Raw genomic sequence first — 26,719 nt, forward strand, 5'->3', positions numbered from 1 at the left:
GATTATAACTTTCTTCTTCAATCTAACTGACGATTCTGTCCTCCAAGATTTATATAAGTGTCCCCATTAGTGTTGTCTTGTTCGCTTGACATAAACGCGAATGTACTCTCTGAACGTCAATCAGTGCGTTAGGGGAAAGTCCCCTATTACGACACAAGTTCCTGATATGAGATAGCGGGAGTTTCTGTTAAATTAGCAAGCATCATCTATTGGTTCCACCGTCTATTTATTGCTCTTGAAGTGAAATCTGTTTAGTGGAAAATTGATTTGGGACGTTGAAAACCTGCTATCTCCTATTAGAAGCCTATCTCATAATAGGGGCCTTTCCTCTATAATTGCAGTTATGTGAATCGGTGAATATTCACTATTTTCTTAGTGATAAATCGTTGATTGACTTTTGAACAGCAGGCAAGCTACCACGCGATGATTTCTCCGCGTCACACCCACAGAAAAAATTTCCGGATCCAATGCTATTACACTTGAATATATCATAAAATAGGGTCGATATAGAGAAAGGAATATTTTAATCTTAAATAAAAAATTCTAAAATCTAGAATAAAACGTCTTGTCGAATATCGTGGCGCGAACTTGGTGCGTTGCAAGATGGAGGGAAAATTTATTCTAAACGCAAGAATATGTAAACTTATCAAATTAGTACGGCTCTTATGTGTTAAACACAAATTTCCAGAAAAATATTAACTTATATTTATATAAGTTACTCTTGTCTTAATATAGTAAGTCAATCTTTTTCAATTCGCTAGAGGAGAATAAGAATTATTGATTTTATTTTGATATTGTCTTATTTTTGTACTAAATGGGGTTGTGAGAAATATAAATGCCAAGGATATGTTTTGTCTCGGTAACAGAAATCCTTTCTGAGGGTGCACAAACTCCGTTTTATTAAATAATCGCACAAATACAATTGAACTTTGCGGAGAACCACGCGGCGATTTCATCAGGCGGGAATATACGTTTTCATTACCGTAATCGTCACTTTATGTCGTTTTTCAGTTCGGTAACTTTATAGGGTTCATTTGTACCGAACAAAAGATTATTGGTTCTTCGAGCGATAGGTTTCGCACGTATATATCCATTTATCTCGGACTTGGCCTTACCGAGTCTCTAGAGGCAGATTGCAGGATATTACTTCGCTGACTTGGTGATCTTCCCTCCACCCCTCCGCTTAACGTGTAATTCGTGAGTTCCAACTGCGCCCGAAAGGAACGCAAAGGCTCATTTCGTTCCGGACGCTGTCGGGCAGCCTGAAGTAGCAGTGCATTTCGCTATCCCGACGCCGGTATTACACGTCAGGTCAGACGTTACAGATGGGCAATTAAAGTGTTACAACCTGCCCCCCCGCGAAGTGTTTAGCATCAGCGGGATGCGCCCCTGTGTTTACCGTAACCGTGCCCGTTCTTTTCTCCGTCTCTTTTTCTCTCGTAATTCAACAGACTTATCAGCGAGCTGTTTAACCTGGTCGATGTGAAATTCAGGTTTAAAAAATCTCGTGAAACTGGCTAACTCGCTCGTCATCGGTAGCAACATTTTTCAAGGCTCTAGCGCTCGTGTCGCTGCCAACGTAAAAGGTATCGGTGCTCGAAGAACTTGATCCAGGTTGCTCTCATTTCGTGACAGCCTCGCGTTTGTCTGCACAGAGGCATATAATGGTAAATACAATTATCTCGTTCCATCGAGGACCTGCATAAAATTAACAGACAGATTGACGGATCATTATGAACGATTTCCCTCTCGCTTCCCGGGCTTCTCGTTATTCCTCGTTCGTCGATGCGAAGTGCCGCGGCACGCGAAACTGTGGGTGTATGCACATCAGTCACGAGTCATGACGTGCAGCGGCAACAAGCGTGCAATTACTCGAAGAAACAAGAAAGTGTTTCGGTCTATCGGGCGTAAAATGCGAGGGGAAGTTTAAAGAGAAGCGGCACCGACCGCCTCGATTAGAGTGAACGCCGCGCGTTCGCACGGGCAAATAAACGGTTAAATTATACATTGTTAAACGACGGACAGGCTGAAACGGCGCGCGGCGCGGTGGTCTATTTTTGAAGGTGGCTGCGCGCCGGAGGAAGAAGAAAGCCCCTTGAATAAAACATATCTACCGCCGGGCATGTCCCGGAGTCTCTCTACTCATCCCTTCGCTTCATAGCCTCCTACATCTTCTTCTCCGCCCCCTCTTTTTTCATCCGTTCCACCGTTAAACATCCGTCCGTCCTTGGTTATTCGGGCGACGTCGCGTAATAGCGACCCCCGTTGATGGTAATAAAGTAAACGTGTCGCACCCGAGAAACTTGGATGAATGAAATTTACCGTTGTGGTCGTGCGAGTGTCCAAAAGTACGGCAGCAAGAGAGAGAGAGAGCCATCCCGCAGTCATTGGTATTTAATGTACACAAGCGTTTAACTTTCTTGACAAGCGAGGAAACTTGAACCGCCTCGAGTATGCAATTAAATCGGTTTTGACGACTGATATTTTATTATTTCGGATAGAGCGAGTCCGAAAAGAATTCTTCTTGTATTCTCGAGTTATGAAATGAATTCTCGTTGCATCCCATTTCTCTTCTAAAAACAGTCTCAAGTGTTCGGAAAGAATTCGCTTTCATCAATTCTGAGCTCGTTTTCAAATGCAAAAGGAATTCTTTTTGTACTCTATAAGACTTCGCAGCGGAGGGGAATTCTTTTTGAGTTCATTGTGAATGGATCACGCTAAGTCGCAAAGAATTTTAACAAGCGAATCGTTTTTGAGTCTATAACGATCACCTGTATGGGATGGCATTGAATCTCGATGGGCCGTGTTGACGAATGTAAACAAGTTTGCCTCGAGCGGTTCATTCATCAAATGAATCATCAATAATTTGGACAAATCGTTTGATCGATTTTTTTTCTCCCCTCAGGTTCCGACAGCAAGGTGTCGGACGTTGACGGACAGCCCTACACGACGTTGCTGTACAGCAACGGGCCGGGTTACACGCATCCGCGGAATATCCTGCGAGAGGCCGGGAAGGATTCCATTCAGGTAAGGGAGACCCATTCTCATTTCCGTACGCGCGGAAGGTAGTTCACCAGTGTTTATTGGATCGGAGAATGATCGAGTGGCGAAATCGAGACCGCGCTCGAAAATCCATCACGTACCATCGCTGCTCCATCGTGAAATATTCTGCCAAACACTTCCGACTGCCTAGCTCCAACCATTTTCCCCCCGAGTATCCTGAAATACCACGTTCAATGGGCGCTAGGAATTTTTAATCTTGCCGTAAAATTAATGAAAGGGCATTAACGCGATCGGGCACGAAGCAAATTTAATTTTAAAAGGATATCAAAAGATGTGCATAACTACGCGATGATATTCTGCGTTAAGGATTGCAATTGCAAAACAGTAATTACACCGAAATCCTAAAATACTGTGATGTATAACTATTAAACAGTTTTGGAAAGAAAATTGAATTAACTTTGAAATTATATTGTAATCATTTGATACAACAGATCGCAAATATTGGAATACCTTCGCAAAGTACATATTTGTTTTTATCTCATCTTTCTATGATGCAATTAACTTTTCTCTTCTTTCATGAATTTCACCAATAAATAACCTTTCAAAATTCAAATGTGTACTAAATGAACGGCATATGAAGAGAAATTACAAATGTGACACCTGTCCAATTGTTAACGAAAAATGCAACAGAATAGTGCACGCGTCGACTGTTTTATTTATCTTCATGTATTAGACCTTATTTATTTATTTATATTTTATTTATGACAATTCTATCCGCTTCCATCGTTTATTGATTCAATTTCTTTCGTTGACATAGCTTTTCGAGAATCCGTATTTATCTTTTGATCGCGTTATATTGCGTTGCGTAAACGCGCGTTTTACAGGCTTTCATACGTCACGCTTTTACACGGATCATAGATTTGAATTTGTACTAATCTGCAAACAAAAATGTTTCGCGCGCTACACAACTATCCGCGATTTCTCACGTATTCGCCAAGTTTTATATCATTTTGTATTTACAACGTATCGGGCGGAGACATTTGCATCTGCCGAATATTTACGCTACGGATATTATTTGACGTCGCTGAGTTACATCGCGGAACGTGAGGTAGATCATCCTGATGTGCTTTTATTCGCACTTTGCTTTATATTATCATGCCAAACGCGTACGTGCAGTAATTTAGCTTCTGATACGGTAGGTGTGGATATTAATAAATTTTACGCGCAAATCCGGCGCGCCCGTGTATAATTACGATTTTACTACCTTATTTAAACATAATATACCATACCGCTATGCCACTACAAGACTAACTAAATTAATCTTGATTAACAGAGAACGTGACTGCTTATAATATATGTATATTGGATATACAGTTTCTACCACCGTTTATATATTACCTTTTTTTTTACGGGACGCCTCATTAACATTACGCAGCTATTTAAAAACATTGTAGATTAAAGCGATGCCCAGATAGAGAAGCTACAAAGTCTTTTTAATTTAATTCAAAATGATTTTAGTTGGGTTTTAATTGTCAAAATATTTAATGTCGAGACCTAAAAGAGATTATCTTACTCGCGTACTCCGCGCAGTGAGACTTGTTAACGCTAATATTAAAAATTCAGCTCGTTGAGATTACGAAGTAACAATCCGCGCAATCTTTTCGCCCGCGGCGCTCGGAATGCATTGAGGAAATTCGTTCTAAAGTTATAAAGGTTTCATCTGGCGATGACTCTCGAGCATGATTATTCAATTCTTCGGAATGCTCCGTCAGAGTGAATCGTCATAAGCGGGATGAGTGGCCGGGGAAGAAACTGATTAAAATCTGGATGGCTATTGGGGCGATAAATTACGTCGACCCGCCTGTCCTGTCTCACCGACGATCCTTATAAGTTGCAAGGGACCGAACGAGACATTTCGTTACTTTAGATAAAATTCAGACGACAGCTCTGAGCGAGAGCATTATAGAGGAATGTCGAATGAAGACTTCTCGTTGCGAGAAAAAATTACGCAATGGTTACTGAAATGTCTGCAAATTTTGTTTCGATATTACTAAGTTCCGGTATCTGTACTGTTAAACCGCATCCGTTTTTGCAACTTTTTATCCAACTTACAATTAAATATTTCGAGGGAATAGTAATGGTAGATGTAAAAAGATAATAAAACGTTTTAATAGTGTTCGATTCGAAAAGAAGTTATTTTTTGCATTATACACCTATTAAAAGTTGTGCTGTTAATTTGAACGTTTTTGTAATTACAGAATTGAAGAGACACATGAATTACAATGTGTATCTCCAAGTTTAGAAAATTCTTATTAACATAAATCGTGTCTTATGAATAGTTCTAAATGTCGTTTGGCTACTTGAGAATGCGCGAGACTTATTAAAAGTTGTACTGTTAATTTGAACGCTGTTGTAATTACAGAATTGAAGAGACACGTGAATTACAATGTGTATCCGCAAGTTTAGAAAATTCTTATTAACATAAATCGTGTCTTATGAATAGTTCTAAATGTTGTTTGGTGGTGCTGTTAATTTGAACGCTGTTGTAATTACAGAATTGAAGAGACACATGAATTACAATGTGTGTCTGCAAGTTTAGAAAATTCTTATTAACATAAATCGTGGTTTACGAATAGTTGTACCTAAATGTCGTTTAGCTACTTGAGAAATAAGTTGCGCTGCAAACTGCATGCTTTACCGTTATGTCTGCCGGAATGCATACAACGTAATGCCACCGTGGGTGCATAGTACGACCTGGGATAATATCGCATAATATTGCTACGATAGTATCGCGTAGACCCCGTTCGCGCGGTCGCATTTTCCTACGGACTATCATGTAAACGTAAATTCGCATAAATCGATATCACGCGAAACAAGAAGCGCCCGTATTTTACACGGGGAGATTGCTCTCGTTTTACGAGAATGTGATTTACACGGTGAATGTCAGGTATGCATTAAGCGCGTAAATCTGGATCTACCAGCTGGTATTAGCAGCAAATCTCATGACCATAATACAAAGTACGTAGTAACCACGGTGATGCCAAGGTAAACAGTGACCTAATTTCCAATCGAAATTGTTTATCTCGAGAATGCGAAGAGGATGACTCGGGGCTGCTGTCCATCCACGTAACTCAATCTTTAATCGAGTTATTCAATAATTATTAGTTACTAAAATTGTGCTATGGCACAAAATGTAATTAATAACGCTATCGATGGAAGTAAAATTTCAAATTTATTGTATTATTTAAAAGCGGGAAGGTTCATTGTTGAGAAGGACAAAATTTAATACTGTAGAAATACATCCCGTTATAATGCAATATACGGAACGCTCCAAAATTTGTTTATGATAAACATTTGTGTAAATTATACGATGGACAATGTTTCCCGTTATTTATTTCTGTAACTTAATCTGTGACATACTCCCCTTTTTATTTGTAATGCAACGATAATTAATTTCTATATTTTTTACTTACAAAAATATTGCCGTATCACGATGCTAATTATGGAAATGATTATCGTGTAACAATCAGTATTTGAGTGGCACGTAGAAATGTGTTTACTTTAGAAGAACGTTCTATGCTGGCACCGCGACTTATCTACCCTTCATTTTATATGTACCGACATGGCGCAATAAAAAGGCACGTTATTACCCACCTCAGTGATTTATGTCTGCAATTACACGCTGGGAGTTAATGCTTCAGATATCCAGGACGAATTAAACACCGCGCCGGGCTGATATCGAGCTATTTAGTAGACGTCGACTCCCTTCGTTCGCGCAATATAGCGCGCAAATTAATGAGAATTTTTCAGCTTCGATAACTCGCCCGTTCGCATCGCGCCGTTTCTTTCGCCCTCGTATTATGCTGCGCACTCCTTCGCATTCCCGAAGCGCAAACTGGTACAAATCTGTTCCGCCCCGGACGGTCGGCTTCACCCGGGATAGCAGGGGTGTTCACCCCGCGTGAAATATCCGCTTCTTGTAGATGTCTTAAAGCAACCCTCTCCGCTCTTTACCCGCTAGAATTTTTCGTTCCGCATAAAACTCTAGTGAATATTCCTTTTTTGTCTTTTACCAGGGTTCATCTTGTAGAAAAGAGGGAGCAAGAGAGAGAGAGAGAGAAACGGTGCAACAAAAAATAAAAATTCATGAGCTTTAAACGTAATTTTAACGGTTCCCCGAGAAATATAAAAAGACTTTGGTTCTTATACTCTGGGGAAAAAAAGACAGCAACCCATTTTTGGGCCAACAATTAGTAACCGAATTATTTGGATTGTTCGTAATTCTAATCTTTTAACAAATTTTACCCCGCGTAACTAAAAGTCGCAATTAGCTATTCTATCTATATCCAAGATTTTAAAGTGATACTAATCGATTCTCTCAATTAGTTCTGTCGATATTCAGTAACGCAAAGATAATTTTCACTTAAGAAGCACTAACCGAAATGTTAACAAAGAACCGGTCAAAATTTTGCCCAGAGTAGAGTTACGGAACAATCCAAATAATTCGATTGCCAATTGTGGGCCCCAAAATGGGCTGCTGTCTTTTTTTCCCAGAGTACAACTGATATCACGATAAATGTGCGCAAGATAGACGAATTAAGAGAGTCCAATCCAATCTGCCGCGACGCTAGACGTTTTCCTGTAATAAATCTAATGGCTACAGCCATTATATTGCTTTTGTATCTGACCCTCTTGTTTATCTCGGTAAGCGTACGGTGTCCCGGTCCATTCCATAGATTTTGTTGCCGGGAATAAAGTGCGCGAGGTATGTTTCGCTCCGCGATATCTTGGAGCTTTCGTATTACCCCAATAGAAACACCGAGCTCGGGATGTACCGATGGTGGATAACGCTAACCCCTTACGATATTTAACGCTCTCCCGACAGACCATAATTCCTTAAGACGCCATTTCACCAGTTACATCCCGCTTCGGCGGATCCGCCCAGCAGCCCGATGTTGTTTCACGCAATCATCGCCGCTGGTAGGATTTCTCTCCGGGGAACAGGTGGACGCCGGCAGGATTTGGGGGGATACGCGAACGCCGCGGCGCCGGCGGAATTTTCATCTGCTTATTTTCAGAAAACGCGATTGCATGCAATTTTACAGCCAAGGTTTCTGCCACGGGGAAGATTCTCTCGGAATTTTTCATGTAGATTGTCAAGAGGGATTGACAGTCGGGAAATTGCGGAAATTAAACAGCCGTTATTTTGTATAATGAAATGCAGACTGAATTGAATTAAACTTGTCTGCAGGAGAAATCCGTTGTTTTTGTGTTGGCGCGAGAGGAACACACATTTGGAAATTTGTAAAAATAAAACAAAAGGAAGCCGAAAATTCGTCTACTTGCATAGATACGTGATATTCGTTCAAAATGGGCGTAATCTCAATAGGGGCAGTCATTTTTATTAAAGAAATTCTCTCTCTCTTTCTCTTTCTCCATTGACAAGTTTTAAAAGCAAGTATTGTTTCTATCTAGTTTCATATATTCTTAGGAAAAGCACAATTCCGTTCTTTGCGCTATTTTCACAAACATTCAATGAATGTAGCGCATCCTTTTGGATCCTTGTCGAGACTAGCGATGCTTACTGTGGAATTATTGATATTTTGCTTTCGACACTGAATATCTTTTGCATGAATAGTTTGCTTCCGATCTCGGCTGGATCGAAAGCTGTTTCGACGTCTGAAAGGAGATATTGAATATACAAATACTAAATGTTTCTACTTAAATCATGTGATTCAGAGTATGTCCAAGCGGAGTAACAATACCCGATGCTTTTAGAACATACACTTTCCGATTTTTATCACAAAAGGAGGGAAGAAGGTGAAAGAAGGAAATGGTGTCCATCATTATTCGATGTTCGACACGAGAGTGAAGATAAATCTAAGGCCTTTCTCATGCGCGATATTTATTGACGCCCCAAAAATCGATTTCATCAATTTATAAATTTTTTCTTGCAACCTTTGCTTATCGGGATATAAGCTCGTAAAAAAGATGTAAATAAGAGAGGGATAAAATAGACATCTCCATATCGTCATCATCGCCACTTGAGCCGTATTCCCGGCACTTGTTGTCTCTCCTACGGGCATAAAGCTTCGTTCCACCCTCATTGCGCAAAACCACTTTTCCCCGTGTCGACCGCACTACTCCGGGACGTGCCGTGGCCTTTCATCTGATCGTCGAGGCGAGATCACGGCGAGGGGTCTACGGTGTCTCGACGAGAAGGAAATATTGTGAGAAAATTCCCTTTTTCGCCGCAACAGCGCGCCTCATTTGAGCCGTGCAGCGTCGCCGCAGGCGGAATAAAATGCAAAGGGAACTGCAGCGGGTCGTATTATAGTTAGAACTCGCAGCGATATCTTTTCGAACCAGCTGTTTTAATTTTATTCTCGTTTTAATTCTAAAATGTGTGCCGTTTCCCTTGGGAAGAGTTCAGTTTTAATGCAATACAAATTTCAATGAGAAAGAAATGAAAAAGAATAGTCCATATTAATAAAAAAAGGCAGTAAGAGTCACATTTTTTATTTTTATTAATAGAGCCCTTTGAATATATTTATTAGGTAAAAAGAATAGTATTTTTTGCCAATCTTTGGACTTTATTGATTCTAGCATTAGAAATTGCGGAAAAAAGTATAAATAAAGTAAATTAACGTAATAAATAATCTGCTTGAAATATTGATATAAAATAACAGCGAGTATTAATATAAAGAAGAGACTTTCGATAATTTTTAAAAAATTACAATATTTTTTAAACTAATTTATTAATTTCATATTGTGTTCTATTTATATTATAAAGTATGCAAGAAATTAATCTTCTTCTGTTGTTGTCATTTTATTTTCTATGCAGAACACAATAATATGTCATTTCCAAAATGCTATAATTTTATAAATGACAATTTAATCTCGCAGGCAGAATTACTTAAAAGTTAATTTGGCTTTATCAATTTTGTACATTCAATAAAATTTACCGTTATTAATATTTAATATTACTTTTATTACTTTTACTATACAAAAGATTAATTTTTGAAATTATATAACAAGTTTGATAACATTCATGAAATACAGTTCTGCATGCAAAAAGAAAATATAAACGTATTTTGTGGAAATAAATTGCATGTTTTTATATACTATTTACAAAAACGCGTCCGCGCGTACGTTACATATCTGTGACAATTCGACGTTTGCCGCTATAACTTTTTTCAATTTATATGCTAAACACTATGAAAAGTTATACTGTCCTTTCACGACTATATTTTATATAGCTGCTGTTATAAAAGCGGCCTCGATTCATTAAAGAATAATGCTCCGTTACCCAACGGTCTACAGAGCAGTATTCCTGCGTAAAATAATGAACAGTCTCCAACATTTTTTCGACAGAGTTTTTTTCATTGTTAAATAGCCTTTTATTGTTTGCGTTAGAACAGTACAGAAATTCTATCTATCTCTGCCGAACGCTTTATCACAAATTGTCTCGCTAGAGTAAAATTTTTTTACTTTTACGACCTAACATAACGTTGGACCATTTACGACTTACAAAATTTTGCTGCTGACAAAAATTCTTTGTTTGTTGTAATAGATCTGTATAATGTTTCTTCATAATGTTCTCTCAGTTTGTTTCTGATTTCTCAAATATTTTTTCTAACACACGTATATAATTTTCAGTATGAAATTATGAATTATGAATTATGAATCGTCTAAAATGAGCTTAAAGCAAGTTTTCACATATCTCATTATTGTTCATGCAAAAAAGTAAATGTAAACCTTAATTTTTTCACACTACATATAGGCGTTAAATAGAAAATGATTAATTTGACCCGGTAATCAATTACGCAAGTTCCTCGTCCCGTTTTCGTTTCGCGAATTAACGCTAGTCCTCTATGAATTTGTGACTGTCATTAGTCACCGATCGCAGATTCAGTTCGTCTATTTGCGTTCTTATCAACCCCGTCAAAGGTCCTGCCAACAAGACGCGCCGCGCCGGGTAGCTCCGTGCAATCTCTCGCGTCCGATTTAGGCGCAGTAATTGCATCTGTAACGACTATAATTACAGACGGCGGGCGTGCCGAGGGCGTGGGCGACGCACGGGGGCGAGGATGTGCCGGTGTTCGCCGCCGGGCCCCTCGCGAGTGCCCTGTTCTCCGGTAGCGTCGACCAGAGCTACATCCCGCACGCGATCGCCTATGCCGCCTGCCTGGCCCATCACGCCAGCCGCTGCTCCCGGGATCCTACGAACAACGCGAATGCCAGCGACACAATGAACGCCGCGCCGATAAGCTGTCCCTCGGCAGAGCCGAACAGCGCGGCGATATCCAGCGACGTGATGAACGACCGCATGCGAAATCCACCCACGAAATCCGCCGCCGGTCCATGCCGCCCGCTGGTCTTCAGCCCCTCGCTGCTGCTGCTGATGCTGTTGCTGCTGCCGCTGTCGCCGCTGATGCCTCTGATGTCCTCTGTCGTTCTGCCGATTCCCCGGTGTCCCTTCGAAAGGACGAGTTAATGCGCTCCTTTCTCCCGCGTCCGAGGAGGAGAGCGGCCCCCTGTGTGACGTCGGAGGTACATGACAACGCGGAGAATCCACGTCCGGACGCGTAATAATGGTCGACGGAGCGACCGCAGTGTAAATTTGACGGGACGCGGGCCTTCGAGAGTGGTTCGTTCCGAACGAGTAGTGATCGCTGCCGCGTCTCTCAGTGAACCGTCGGATCGTTTGCCCAGTAACCATACGCTGCGAGGATCATCGAACATTGGTGCAAGCGGCGCGGAAAGTCCTCGGCGAGGTGAGAGCTTCGAGAGCGATTTAACAGGAAGGATCCATCGTGAGGATCTCCTCCAAGTAAGGCGTGTCTACATCTCCTCGCGTAAGAATCATCTGACAAATCGACGATCAACTCGCAGACGGTGTGCCGCGTGATTGTCGTTGCGATAAAACGACGGCATATCGCCGCTTCCTAGTCCTCTCATGCGTCTGTGATCTCGTGTTGCGGAATATAATCAAGTACTTGCACTTTATGTAATAGTTTAATTGATACAAGTTCTTGTTTGAGAGATCGCCCAAAGGCTCTACAAACTTTATGCTAATGACTAAAGCCCCTCTCGATAAAGAGCTTCTCAATGAGAAGATTCGGGGAGGCGTACTCTCTCACTTGTTATTTTAACAGCTTCTAAGAAAATCGTAGCGTCTCCCATCATTTTTCCAACATTCTCTAGCATTATAGATTATTGCCGTTACTTGTTCAGGAAGAAATCTTTTTTTACAATTACGTTATCTCTTCTACTCGAAAGAAGTAAATCCTTGCACGAGGGGATTAGTTAGCATTGGTCGACTCTGTAAAATGTTTCGGAGCTATTGCTACTTTCTTCGTCTTTATCTCTTTCGCTCGTTCTTCAATTTTTAGAATGAAGTATATTTTATTATTACAAAATATATGTAATATTTATTGTGAACCTTGTGGGTTTAGGTCAAGGCCTCATAGAAACCATAGGCATCCTCCTATCTGTCGAAGTTTGATGGTGAAATTTTCTTGTTGTAACAGTTTTTCACTAACAAGAAAAAAAGAGAAAATGATCTTTGATTAATTAGTCAATGAATCTATGGACGAAAAGAATGGTAATGTTTCCGACACATTTTGCACATCCTGGAGATCCATTTCTCAAGACAATTTACCGTAATTCTCGAAAGCGTGTTTCTTGCCGTATGATAACACAACGAACAATAATGCGGCCCCGCGATCCAATAAACTGTCAGACGAACAGTAAAATAGCTCTCGAATCGAGAATTCTGAAGTAAGATAAATGTAAATATATAGTAAGAATGAAGCAGATACAATGTATAAATATGAAACACGCGTCCACACATCGAATGTAAACTATAGATAAGGTGTAATCAGCGAATCGAGTCAGACTCCTTATCAGCGCACGCTGACACGCTATTCTTATCATCGTGTTCATTTAATCTTTTTCGGACAGGGTCATTTTAAATTGGACTAGAAGTAACGCGGGTGAAATGATTTTTCACAGAATTTATTTTACACCGAGCTATTGAGAGAAAAGGTGATTCATAGGTGAAAGTTTTGCATTTTATGTATAGAGTCGTGTGATGTGATGTCGGATTTCTGATCGTTCAAGTGACGACGTTCTTTCATGATAATGCAAGACCGCATACAACTCAGATAACCAAAGCTGAACGATTTGAGCTAAATCCTGCCGCGTCTCTTATATTCACATTATTAAAATTAATAATAATAATTTTAATAATTTTGAATAAAATATTTTGTAAGGTGGACATCAACAGGACCTTTACAAATCTTGTCTTCTCCAAAGACCAAGTTCTTTGAGAGGGGAATTTTTTTTGTTGAAGTTGCGTTGACGAAAGGCTATAATCAAATGGTGCCTACATAAAAAAAATTAAATGATTATTTGAGAAAAAAGATATTTAGATCTCCCTGAAAAATCTGACATTTCATATTACACGACTTCATGTATCATGCTGCTTCGCTTACGTCTTTTATTTCGAGCTTCTTGCAACGTAGAGTAGTCTTTAAAGTAGTCTTCGCGACTTCGTCACGACGGGTATTAGTCGTCCGATTAATCTGACAGTTCGTCGCTCCATTTCCCGGATTCGCCCGCTTCGAGCGATTATTATTCAATAATCCGCTCGTCTTTTCAAGTTCATTCGTAATGTATCGCGATATCGCGTTGAGTGGGAATCAGAGATCCGGTGGCGCACTCATGTATTTGTGACTAGTACCGAGGGAATTGCAGCTGCGAGCTGAGAGTCCCTTCGCCATTCAATTCTCCAGAATCCATTCTCACGAGGAGCGTTTCCGTTTCCAGTTTTGATGGAGCTGTACGAATTTTATAAAGCTTGCGTATTTGCGAGTAGTCCTGGGAGATGATTTGCCTTTTACACGCTGAATCGCGGCTTTGATTTTATAGCACTTTGGTAAATTGGCGAACTAATTGCGCCAACGATTGCTGTTTTAGCTGTGTGCAAACGTTAATGAAGTTAAAAATGGAAACGTATTTATCTTGAACGTGAAAAGCAAAGGATCTTGCAAATACGTAAAATAATATTTAAACTTTACTTCAAATTAATAATTAATTTTCATGGATTATGAAGTATTTGAAGATTTGCATTTAATAATTTGCTCAGCTTTAGTCCTGTCTTTTTTTTATTAGACAGCGAATATATTGACAAAATAATTGCAATAGATTGCGTATTTCTTCGGGTATAACATTTGCCGAGTCCTATTGCACGTCTATTGCCGATGAAATTCAGTGAATTTCATGCGGAGAGAGGACAACGCGTGGTTAAAGAATCGTTTCTTCTCAAGAATAATATGTACGTTGAATACGAGAAATGGAAGATATACCTTTGTAAACGTGTGCACATTCGTCAAGTAATATTATATCTCGTTTCCAATTTCGTTGTATCGCATGTATGTTTTTGAACAGCTATGACTTCACTCGCGAGAAAATGTCTCAGACCCGCAGTCCTCCTCGTGGTGCTTGCAGTCAGCGAAGACATTGGCAAGGTAGTCGCAACGAGTCGCCATTTTCGTTTTTCCATCAGGCGTGCTGACTTAGCAAGGATTTTGCAGCGAGGATAAAGGTTGATATCTCTTGCTAAGAGTGGCTTATTTTTATGGTACTCATTTTATGCGGGATATGGAAACCAAAAGATGTCTCGCAAGCGCGCATATGTCGAGCAATATTTTTATTTCGCTTCCGGCTTGTACGAACTTGCTTCCTGGAATGTTCAAAGTCAGCTCCGAGTTAGCAGAAAAACGGGGACACACGCGCATAACGCATTACATCGCGCGTATACATGTGTGTGTATGTGGATGTGAGCAAATGACAGCCTCGAGATGGCGGGAGTTAAACGACGGGATGGAGGGTAAATTCGTCCTCGGGACGACGTCTTCTTTACGATCACGCGGCGTAAAAAGCGATGCAAAGTTCCACGGGCAATGTAAATTTCCCTCCGCACACATTCTCGGTTTGTAGATAGATGCCGTAAAACAGTTATAAGGACAACGAACGGGGGGAGGGGGGGAGGGGCTGAGCGCGTTTCACCGCATATTGGGGCCAGAACGAACAGAATTTATCCGCCGACTTGTTATCCCGATGTGAATTACCGGGATATTCGCGTAGCGGCTACGGTTTTCATGGTCTAGCGCGGACTTTTAATTGCAAACGAAATGAATATCTCGACGAGATAGGAAACGGACAGGATCAAACTGGAGATTGTACGCTGCGCATTGTCGTTTATTAGACCGGATCAGGAGCACGTGTGTTGCATTGTTAACATATTTTATTAAAATTTATCTAGTTCCTTGTCGAAAAATGAATTAATTTAACCGTGAAAACACGAATATACCGTTCTCAAGCTCTAATTTGGCAAGAAGAATCCGATATGCTGCACACTGTAGCACAAAGGGCAAATAACAAAATCTTATTCCTCAATTGGTTGTCATGCAATATGAAAATCTAATTTGTGCCTTAGTCACAGACAGGTTTTACGTTAAAATGTTAACTGCCGTGCGAAATATAGTGTCTGTATTTTGACAAAGGGGAACTAAACACTCTGTGAATTTATTATTTATATGTGCGGTGTAAAATATTTTACACCATTTTGCAAAATCAGTTACAGTATACAAATTGCATCGCCTTATTTACCATCATTTGCCGTCAAAGCAAACGCTTCTCCGCATGTATCTCAAGCATTCAAACTGGTTATGAATAAGGAATGAACATGGTAATTGCTGCACCTTCCTAGATTTTCAACAGCTTGAGATACTTAATTGCAATTTGCATGCGAGATATCGAGTGACAATGACTCATAGATGGATAAAACCACTCGCGCTGGCGCGTCATGTCAAACTGAATGCACCGTAAAACGGTCGTAATGAACGTGAAGGAATAGAATGTTTTGCAGGTAAGGTTGCGCAAGATGATGGTAGCGAATTACGTTGCGTCTTGTTAAACGCACCGTACAATTCGGCTCAGCATTCCTTTGACTCGCGTTCGCGCCACCGTTTAAAACTGGTATAGAAGTTTAATGTAGAAAATTACTAACAACCGTATGTTTTAACTGTGTTCTCGGCGAGTTGCATATTACGAATTATTTGAACTTTAAATCGGGACAGCACGGAATCGCATTTACTGCAAACTTGTCATAATGCTGTTAGCTGACGACAGGCTTATCGAGTTGCGTACGGGATCGCGAAAGATTTTGATGGTGTCCGACAATAACCACATCAATAGCTAATTAAAGCCAATTCTCCTTTGTGGAAAACAACCTTCGTTAATAGTTACGTCAGAAATATTAGTCAAATTAGCGTTTTACTGATGTTTCAATCCACACGATGCAATAATGATGCATTTAACACGAACAAATTTATATAAATTACAGCGTTTGTATAAATTTTCCATAATTTGTCATATTGCCAGCCACCATTGACTTCTGATTAATTTTAATTTTTACGGCAAATAAATGAAAATGCATCGCATAATCTGAAACGTATCACGAACATGTGACGCGTGATATTCAAGCCGTCAGCATTCAAGCCGAGCTTACACTTCGAGGGACTTATGTTTAAATAGCATTCTAGCAATCGTACGATGGATCACGTGAGACCAAATTACAACAAAAGAACGCGATACGACTTGACCGATCTATATATTTCTGTAAAGAACATCAACACGAATTATTACGAATGTAATTTATTATAGATATCTGTATACTATTGTTTCATAAAAAAAAGAAATCACAAAAGACTTTTGTACATGCGCCTTCAAATTATCCTTTCTCTTCATACAGCTCCCTTCTTTTTTACTTGTATCGCAACGAGGAGAAAAAGGGAAGCGTAGTTTGTTGAAAAAACATTGACGAATATAAAATGTAAATTTATGAAAATAACATCATCAATTATTTATTAGCGTCGCCATATATCTTATCTTTTATTATTTGATTTCACAAACAAGAGAAGAGATAAAACTATTATACAGGACAAATTGCAAAAGTCATAAATTTATTTGCGTGATGCAACGATTAAATACGACAGTGCCGATAATTCAGGAAAACAAGCAAACAATCTTTTTATATTTCAGATCACGTCTTTTGATAGCGGATCGCGATAGCTGCAAAATAAAGTACCTTGATTCTTTTCCCCATGATTGTGTGAAGGATCAACGGTGAACGCAACATAAATCGGCGGCGGGATGTTATAAATCTCACGTTGTCGTATTATGATTACGTACGAGCATTATTCCGTAAGTGGTATATAATTCATTTGCTCTCAAACATACCACGAGCGCTCATAGATCTTTCGCAGTCCTCCGCTAATGCGGCCTAGGTGTTGTTGGAGAAACGCTCTACAGACAGCTATCTGCGAAGTTTCAGGTATCTGCTGGTGCGCAACGGATGGCACATCCATGGACGGGTCACGTCAGAATCCCTTTCTCAGGTATGTCGGTAGGTGATAACGGGAGATGAAAATGGCGCGACAGTCGATTTAGCTTTACGTAGAGTTCACGTTTTACACAGACTCGCGTTTCTCGCATTTCTTCGTCTACCTGTGAACTCTTTCGCCGGGCCTAAAACATTTTTTCGTCAAACGATCGGAAAAACCATCGTTTTCCCAAAGTTGTTTTGCCATATCCGTATACAACTATTATAATCATAAAATTATGAAAGCAATCAAGTGATTGATTTTGCACTGAATTGCGATGAGAAAGGAACGAGAATTTCATTTTTAGTAAAATATTTCTGTACTGTCGAAAGCATGAGTCTTTAGAGACAGAATTGATTGTAAAGTTCAGATTCTTATAAAGAGGCTCTGCCTTTTAAATTACAATTTGCAAAGACATAAATAATTATGATATTCATAATTTTAGAGTGAAGAGATTACACATATGTTTCATAAATTTTTCAACATTCTTGTTGAAGGGATTACTTTCTAATATAATTACTAGTAAAATAAACTACAATAAAACAAATATTGAAGTCTACTGACAGAAATCTAGAAGCATACACCACAAAAGTTTCTCATTTAGTTTAATAATATTCGTTTTTCCCGAATTAACTTCTGGTTGTTAAATGTAGAAACTCTAATTAAATTTCTAACTTGTTGAAACTAATTTCCCACAATTGACCATGTAATAATCAAAACTTAACAATAGTTTTGTAACATATAAATGTATTCTAACAATTGCATACGAAAGAGGTCTAAGAAGTAATATAGTTGATTGCGTTCGTGCATTAATGGAAAATAAATATTTAATAATATTTAAAGAAACTTAATAAAGAAAGGTAATAAAATTAATTAAAATTGCAATGTAATGGCGCAACTGATTGCGAAAGATCGATTCCTTTCTTTCGAATTGGTGCTCTGTTGCCCGAGAAACGACGTTTCATCTTCTCTTTACCAACGTAATAAAATCGCTGATTTCTCACTTCGGAATTTTGATACGAATGCAACAATAACGATGTGTCAAGTCTGATAAGAAGCGGTAATAATCGCGACTACTGAATAGCACAATAGTAACAGCCTTCTTGAAGAACTTTTGAATGAAACCTACTGGCAATGGGAGCGTGTCATCTTAGTGTAACGATCTTCAATCTACATCTTAGAGTAACAATCTTCTTAATGTAACAATCTTCAAATAACGACGCGATACATTAAATCGTAGCATACTAGCTTTGGAACTTTAGAAATGGCACGTTAGAAACTCGCGCAGTTCCCGAGAAGGAATTGCATCCTGTTACATGTCCGCGGCACAACTTTACGAGGCTATAAGCGTGTTAGACGATTAAACTGCCTCGTGTACGTTTCTAGAAACGTTTGTAATTTGGAAAAACTATTATCTGTTTAAAATGACCAAGATGGTGTCCGTTTAAAAACGAACCGAACACCCGATGTTTCGCCTTTTACTCTGATTTTCGATCGAATGTACCAGATACTGGAATGTTTCTTCCTGTACGATTGGTTGGATGACTACAAGTTTTTAGTAAATATTAAAATTTATTTTAAACCGAGAATTATTATTTATTACATTTTTATATATCTTATTATTTGTTTCAGTATATCTGACGTATATTAATGTCAAACAACAGCCGTTGAATTAACAAATAAATTATTTTGTGACATTCCCATTTTTAGAAATAAACATGATGCATAATCTGGACGTGATGCATGCTGAGATTTTGTAAAAAATCGAAACAGTTTTACGTGTTAATGAAGAATTTGTGGCATCTGGTGTACATTGCAGATTATGTTTACAGAATGCACTTTAGATCTCGCATCTCGTTTACGGTGGGCGTTGTTTCATGTATTACAAACAGAGGCGTGTAACATCGTTGCTTCGTTAAAAGTTTGTTAGCGCAGCATAAAGGTGTAATAAGTAACATTACGAAGCGAATGTTAGCGTTAACAAGTTACCATAAAAGATACAATGTGTCTCAAAGCATCGCAGTTTCTTCCACTACAAAATATTCTGAGGAGAAAACATTGCAAGCCACGTATCTCCGTCCAAAAAGATAGTTTAAAACTTGCGATGTTTTTTCTTTGTATTAAAAAAAATATGATGCAATTTTTCTTGCATTTATACCGCTTTAACGTATCTTAATTTCTTTTGGATATAGAGGTAATAAAACATTTTATTTGCCGTAAGAAAAAAATTGCAATAAATTTGAGACACTTTATAGGAATTTTATTATTATCAACAGAAACTTTCGCTCTGAAATTGCGCTTAATCTGGAAAAGAGCTGTCCGGCTGGCGTACTTTATGCGCGATCGGTATTTTCACTTCCCCATTCTCTGCCTCATTCCTGCGAGTCCTGTAAGGGTAGGAGAGTCTGACGCATTCCGAGATACTGCGAATCGATAAGAAGTCATCCATCGCCCCGAATACAAATACATGATTTTTTTCCGTATTGAACGTAATTATGCAAAATAATATTGGTCGATATCACAATTCTGACTTCGTTTCTTGCACCAGTTCTGAATTTCAAAATCACGGATTTTCATATATTAGAATTCCTATAAGTTTCTCGGATCAACGTATAATATATATATATTTTTTAAGTTTAATCCTTCGGTTACGGCCGAGCTGAATGCGGAATTGTACACTACTGCACATAAAGCTCAGCTACGGAATGCGATTATAAAACGCGAATATTCTTTCGATGAAACAAATGCAGATCAAAATAATTGTGGCGTTCCTGCCTGATAAATAAAATTTAAGTTTATATAAATAAAAGCCAATATAATGGCGTTTCGTTTTAAAAAATCGCACGGTGAAAAATAACGACGCGCAGCTAAAGGGTTAATAAAAAAATGATTGTGAATACAATTAAGCGAATGTGAATATAAATAGGATTGCATGTTACGTATCAATTGTGTAGGCCAGGAAAGAAACTTTCTACCTAATCGTTTACGAAGTCCCCAATTTTTTTCGTGGCGGTCTTATTAAAATTTTTATAATGACTGGGGACGGGAGACGGAAAAGTTTCAATTTTGAAAGTCGCAAAAATAAAATCTCTTTATTTTGCAATTCTTTCATGTTATAACGTTGAAAATTCCTTGGTGAGCCAGCTTGGTAAGCACTTGAAGAAAATCGGATTTAGTCCGCGAACCGTAAATTACAATCCCCTAATTTAGAACTTTATTCTGAAAACTGTTCTTTTTTTTGTTGGTGCGCATCTATATTAAAATGCCGCATCAAAGGTACGCCCTCAATTCTTTTTGTTCGCTTTCCGACTCTTGCGAGTGGAGACATAAATTTTCGCGAAATGAATTCCGTTGGCGACGTAGCCGGGCGTGCCGATATCGATTATATTCGTCTAGCGAGATTTCGCCCGGCGCGAATTGGAATTGAAATTTGTCATTGTGCAACAAGTAGTTAACGTTTTGGCAATTATCGCGCCACGCCGAGTCTGATAAAGCGTCACGGGGTAAACAGCCGATGGAGTTTGGCGGTAGAAGTTTCGCGTTAGAAGCTTTTTGCGTCGTCGAGTTCGGTATTACGCTTTGCGAAACTTTCGATCGGTTCGCATTATTTCCGGCGGCTGCTTTTCGTTTGCGCTCGTGCCAAGTTGCTTGCGGTCATGCATAGAATCCTTTATCCTGAATATTTACTAGCGAAGCCATTAACATAACATTTAATCGATAATTACATAGTAATTTCGCTTTTAACAGCGGGATAATATATACAAATACGTCAACGCTAAACGAAACACGCGGTGATTAAAATCGAACGCCACAATGTCTCTTTGATCGGACGGATGTCAAAAGCGATTCGTTCATTTGACGCTAAACGCGTGATTTTTAATGTTATGGAGAAATGGCGGATTAAATGCGCATGAAACAGATAATACATAGAAATATATATTCTCAATCAAATGTTAGCTAAAGTCACTGAGTGTACGATGGTGTAAGTAGACCCCTTCGATATATTAAACTTCAGAAATTTCATCTATACTTATGTCGTTTACTCTCGTTAAACGTTGACATTATTCAGCGTTGGTAATTAGCTTGAATTAAGGGCCTTTAGGAAAAGCAATTTCGCGAGAGATTTCAGAAAAGTTCAGCAACAAAATTCTATATTAACGTTACGTTCACGACGAAAGTGCGACACGTAATATCACATTTTTCCTTCAATTTCAATTTCATAATTGATGTTTCTGACACATCAGTTTTCGTAATGTACAAGGAAACTTACTTCTGTCTTACACGAATCAGTTTTGTTTGTATAATAGTAGATACTAGTTAGAATAATAGTAACAGCCGGTGAGAGGCTGAATTTTCGACGTATGAACCAAATAATTATACAGCCATAGACAAAATTAGGCATCCTCCTGATTATTATACTGTAAATCTATGTGTGCTACTTTTATACACATATACATATGTGTAATTTGGGCTGCGTTCCGAGATTTACTCTCAGTACTGAAAACGTATAGTGTACGTGACGTAAACTATAGATTTTCAGTGCTGGCAGTGAATATCGAAACGCAGCCTTGGTGAAGCACTTTTTGCACACTTTCTTCTGTTCAAAATCACGACACGTGACTTGATAAACGTAAAAAGATTATTTTTAAACGACAAGAAATGTGTAAATTAACGTATGTCAAGCCATATGTTGTGATTTTAACCGGAAAGCGTATAAAAAGTGCCTCACCAAATTACACGTATATGTGTATAAAAGTAACACACTTTGCTTTCCAATGTACACTCCACTGAATTTAATATCAGTAAAATTTTTATTGTTTAAAAGTTGTTGCTTAAAAAGCAATGAACGCTTTACTAAACAATTTTAAAAAATAGAAATTTTGTGTGTGGCGCAGAGAAATGTGCGCTGCTTAGTAAACAGATGAACGAAAATATCCGAGTTCAAATCCGCGGACACCACTGGTTTTTTCGGAATTTCCCGAAGGGAAGTAGTAATCACTGAGAGAACACTGCCACATATACTCTCTTAGGGATACAGCCCTCCAGATTGGAGGATTCTCCTTCGGCAAGGGTTAGCACCCTACCGAAGATGAAGTAAAACCAAATGCTCGAAGTACCAGAACGAACTGGATAAAACAGGCTTTTAAGCCTAATACACGAAGAAGAAGAAATTTTCCGGGTATTAGATTCGGTACAGTATAATAATTAGGAGGGTGCCTAATAATTGTGTCAACGGCTGTATAATAAATACTCGATTGCACTTTGTGTTTATCGGTTAAAAAATTTCAGATTTACAAATTAATTTCACATCCATCCTTTCCCTCCCTTTCGGGGGAAACTGTCGTCGTAAAACTGTAAAATACCCTTGCCAGCAGAAAGATTAATCAAGATTAATCACGAACACGACCAGGTTCGCGAAAGCAATACGTTACGTTACAAGTAATCGCGCTTGCCCGGTTTTTTTTTCGATACAAGTTCGGACGACGGGCCGCGACCTGAAGGGTTAGGGACAATTTGTCATTCTGTTCCCCGATAAGATCGTAATCATGTTCCTACCTCTGGGTGACGTGTATTGCATGCCCGGGCTAAACAGCTGCCTAATAACATCGATCATCGCGGACGTCGAAGAATCGGTTTGCATCGCGGAGCGCGGGGATTTATTCATCGTTCGACGGAATCGGGCATCTGTCATGGAAATTCCCGACGAAAACGGCAAAGGACATAAATGCCGTGAAAATTGTGAAGCGGCACGAACGCTCCGCCGGGGAATTCGACGCTCTTCTGCTGGAACTGGCTTACGACAGGTTGTTTAGCTTCCTTTGGACCGGTGCACCGGGGAGGGTGTGGTAAGGACGGTCGTGTATTTGCATAAGTTTATTGGAAATATAGAACAACGCGCCGGGACTACGTCCTTGCAAAGTATGCGATTTGCAGCCGTCACGCGAGAGGCAAGAGGCGCTGCGATCTCGCAAATTGTGTCGTGTAAAGTATCGACAAATTGCAAATTGTGTCCATCAAGCAAAAGCAGACCGGGGAAAAATCTTTGTTTCTTTAACACGTTATTATTTCACTGGTATCACGTGCTTAATCGAAGATATTATTTTAGTTGTGAATTAATATATTTGTGTTGTAATTGTAATATATTATTTGTCTTGTGTAATAAATATATTACATTTATTAATATTAATTGTAATATAATAAATGTAATATATTTCTTACACAAGAACTAAATGTAACGTGATATAGATATAAGATTTGAAATAGATTTAATATAAAATTAATAATCTTTGTTGTTCCAACACGTATGGTTGTTACTAATATTTATATTTAATCAAAAATATTCATCTCGCTTGTGAATTAATAATAATCATTGCGTAATAATTAATGTACTATGATACAGATATGACATTCAACACAGAATTAATATATTAATATATTGAAATAATGTCATATAATATAGCTATGATATATTTACGCTAATAAGAAGCTCTTTATATCTTTATGTAACTGAACGTGGATTTGCCTGCTCTTCTTTTGGCTCCAAACTTTCAAAATCTTCAATCAAAGTTTTTCTAAAATCAAGGTTTCATGTTTAATGGGACTTACACGCATCGGCGTGAATTAACGTGTGGTGTATTTCCATCGGATTTTTGTCCGTAAGATCCATTTGCCTGCGTATCCTTTGGGGACATAGCTTGGGCTCATTGATAAATGAAAACCCTTTCGCGAAAGATTTCTTTGTGAGCACGCGTGGCGAAGAGAGAGAGAAAGAGAAAGAGACTGAACCGTGTGTCACGCGATACGACTTGTATAAAAGCGCTTGGGAACTTCTCCCGCATCTATTTCGCAAAACTTACCAGGTACGTCGATGGATGGAAAGTCACCGGCACTTGTATCCGACGGGAAGTACGGCGGAAGATGTACGGGAAGTCGCAGAACTGTCATCGTTTCTTTCATCCCGGATGCCTCTGCGATCTGAAATCGAGTACCGCTGAACGACGCCTCGGTCGAACGTCCGCTTTTTGCGCGGCTTCTGCTCCGCAACTCTCAAAATTAATTTCTTCATTTTTTCGAATCGCTAAATAGATCGCAGCGGAAACGCGCCTAGTGAATTTGCAGCGCTCGGTAGAAGAGCATATTCGATAGATAGACGGATACCAAACGCTGCAATATTTAAATGATTCGTTTGCCAGAAGGTCGCGACAGCGTACGAAAATCTGATACTCCATCTCTTGCAGTTTATTTATTTATAAGATCCAGTCGTTAGATCGCGAGAGTGCAATGTAATCTGATTATCGATTGGCTTTGGTATCCTGTCTAAACTATTCAACATCGATTGACAACATTGGTATAAGGCGAGTCAAATTTCCGGACACATCCGCGGATATATCGGGAAGTTACTCGATTGCGAGTCGCTCCTAACTGAACTTGCATCGCAGCGATATCGATTTCAAATTTTAGACAAACATTGTCTTACAGCTGATGAGCTCGAAGTCTGCCAGCGTCGACAAGAGAGAAGAGGCGATACGCGAACAAACTTGAAGCGAAACCCCCGTGATGCGACAGATTACCGGGACAGAGTGTATCTGAATTTTATTTAGACAGGACGTAACAATTTAAAATGAGCAAGCGAGACTGTGTAAACGTATGTAACAAGAGCGAAAAGTTTTTAATATCAAATAAATCATAAAATAAGCCATTTTTATTTTCACTTATTCTATAAGTGATAACCAATCAGATTTATTTTCAGTATAATTATATTTCAATACATTTTTTACGACAAATTAATTTTATGAAAAAATATTCTAAATTCTTAAAATGGTTCAACTCTACGGAGATTACTACTTCGTTGCTCGCCCTCTCTGAAAAAACTCCCAGGTTATTTTTTTCTTCTCGAAATTGACATCCAATTTGTGTGAAAAAAATTTATAAGTAATGAAGAGACGATTTTCATTGTGCTAGAACAGTTTAGAAACAACAATTCAGAATGCTTTTTTAATGGGGTAGAAAAATTAATTCGTCGTACTAAAAAAATTAAAACGTAGCGTGATTGTATTGAAATATAAAAATTGTTGTTTTATTTGATAACTTTTTTATCTCCTTGGGTAGAAAGCTATTAAAACTATTATTTTACTATATATACATGGTGGTTTATTTTATTGATAAAAAAACGCAGGATAAAAGTTCACAAAACAAGAATATTAATAATAAGTAAATAAACGAGAATATAAACGAATAAATTTTTTGTAGCTATTTAACAATTAAGTACGACCGCGCGTTGCAATCTGTTTGACAATGAACGCTCTTTATCTTTCAAGTTTCATCTGTTTATAAATAGCGTAATCACAATGCAATATGCGACTGCACGTAACAACGTATGGACTGCGCAATAAATTTCAATGATAAATTTTAGAAGGAAAAGAATTTTACCCGGTTATCTTTGCATTCCAAGCTGCTATATTTTTCTGGGTATAATGCAACGAACTTTTAAATGACGAATGCATTTGCTGCGCAAACTGTTCGAGAATGCTTTACTTTCTATTACCTGGATTTTATTTCCGTACATAAATAACGTGACATCTGCAAGTGCGAACAGTATAAAATTCTGGAAGAGATTTCAAAAGTCAACTCCCGAAAAAGAGAAAACCCTTCTCCTTCTCTCTCTCTCTCTCTCTCTCTCTCTCTCTCTCTCTGCTGCTCTGTCTTTGTTTCATCAAATTTTTTTGTTTTAAACCGTTTTGTTCTCAATAATTTTTCGAAACGTTTGTTCCGCATCAATGTGTCGAATAAACGGTCGAACGAAAAATTGCGTTGCAGCGTGTAATTGTACCGTAACGCGGAACGCGTGAAGCGTAATAAACTTTGGTGATAAAATTACGTAGGGAACAGAGGGCTGGGGGTGAAAGGGATATTTTCTGGTTTCGTTTAGCCGGATTTGCGTGAAAACGACGCTCCGTAAACATAGCGTGCGTCCCGTGACATCGGCGCCCGCGCCCGCTGATCGTGCCGCGAGTGATAAACGCGAATCGAACGTGGCGAGTCGAGAAAAATAAATTAATTTTTCCAAGCGCGGCTGAGTGCATCGGCTGCAATGCCCCGCGGCGCTGATGATCCCTTTCACGGCGCGCACTCGAAAGACGATATTTACGGGAGCAGGTAATGGGCCGTGATGAGCGGAATCGGCAGAAACGATCGGCAAAGCGCCGCGAAAACTGCGATCTGGAAAGCGCTACGATAGAATTACAAATTATTAGAATTACGAG

At 39.0% G+C, this 26,719-nt stretch overlaps 2 protein-coding genes across 2 annotated transcripts in view; both read left to right on the forward strand.

The window, feature by feature from the left end:
* The window catches only part of LOC105568971 (alkaline phosphatase-like), a 182,438-nt gene extending 170,934 nt beyond the window's left edge, over nt 1-11,504 (forward strand). Inside the window, exons 8-9 of the mRNA XM_012025057.1 lie at nt 2,906-3,027; nt 11,051-11,504. Coding sequence (XP_011880447.1) covers nt 2,906-3,027; nt 11,051-11,500 — 572 coding nt within the window. The 3' untranslated portion in view covers nt 11,501-11,504. The remainder of the gene's footprint in view (nt 1-2,905; nt 3,028-11,050) is intronic.
* Nucleotides 11,505-11,541: 37 nt separating this feature from the next.
* On the forward strand, nt 11,542-17,206 carry LOC105568967. The gene is made up of 2 exons (XM_012025053.1): nt 11,542-11,836; nt 17,116-17,206. Exons 1-2 carry the CDS (start codon nt 11,561-11,563, stop codon nt 17,143-17,145), a joined length of 306 nt encoding a protein of 101 aa, XP_011880443.1. The 5' UTR covers nt 11,542-11,560; the 3' UTR covers nt 17,146-17,206.
* The last annotated feature ends 9,513 nt before the right edge of the window (nt 17,207-26,719 follow it).

This window comes from Vollenhovia emeryi, unplaced genomic scaffold (genome assembly GCF_000949405.1).
Source record: "Vollenhovia emeryi isolate VEMERY1.0 unplaced genomic scaffold, V.emery_V1.0 DF939126.1, whole genome shotgun sequence".
NCBI classification, from domain to species: domain Eukaryota; kingdom Metazoa; phylum Arthropoda; class Insecta; order Hymenoptera; family Formicidae; genus Vollenhovia; species Vollenhovia emeryi.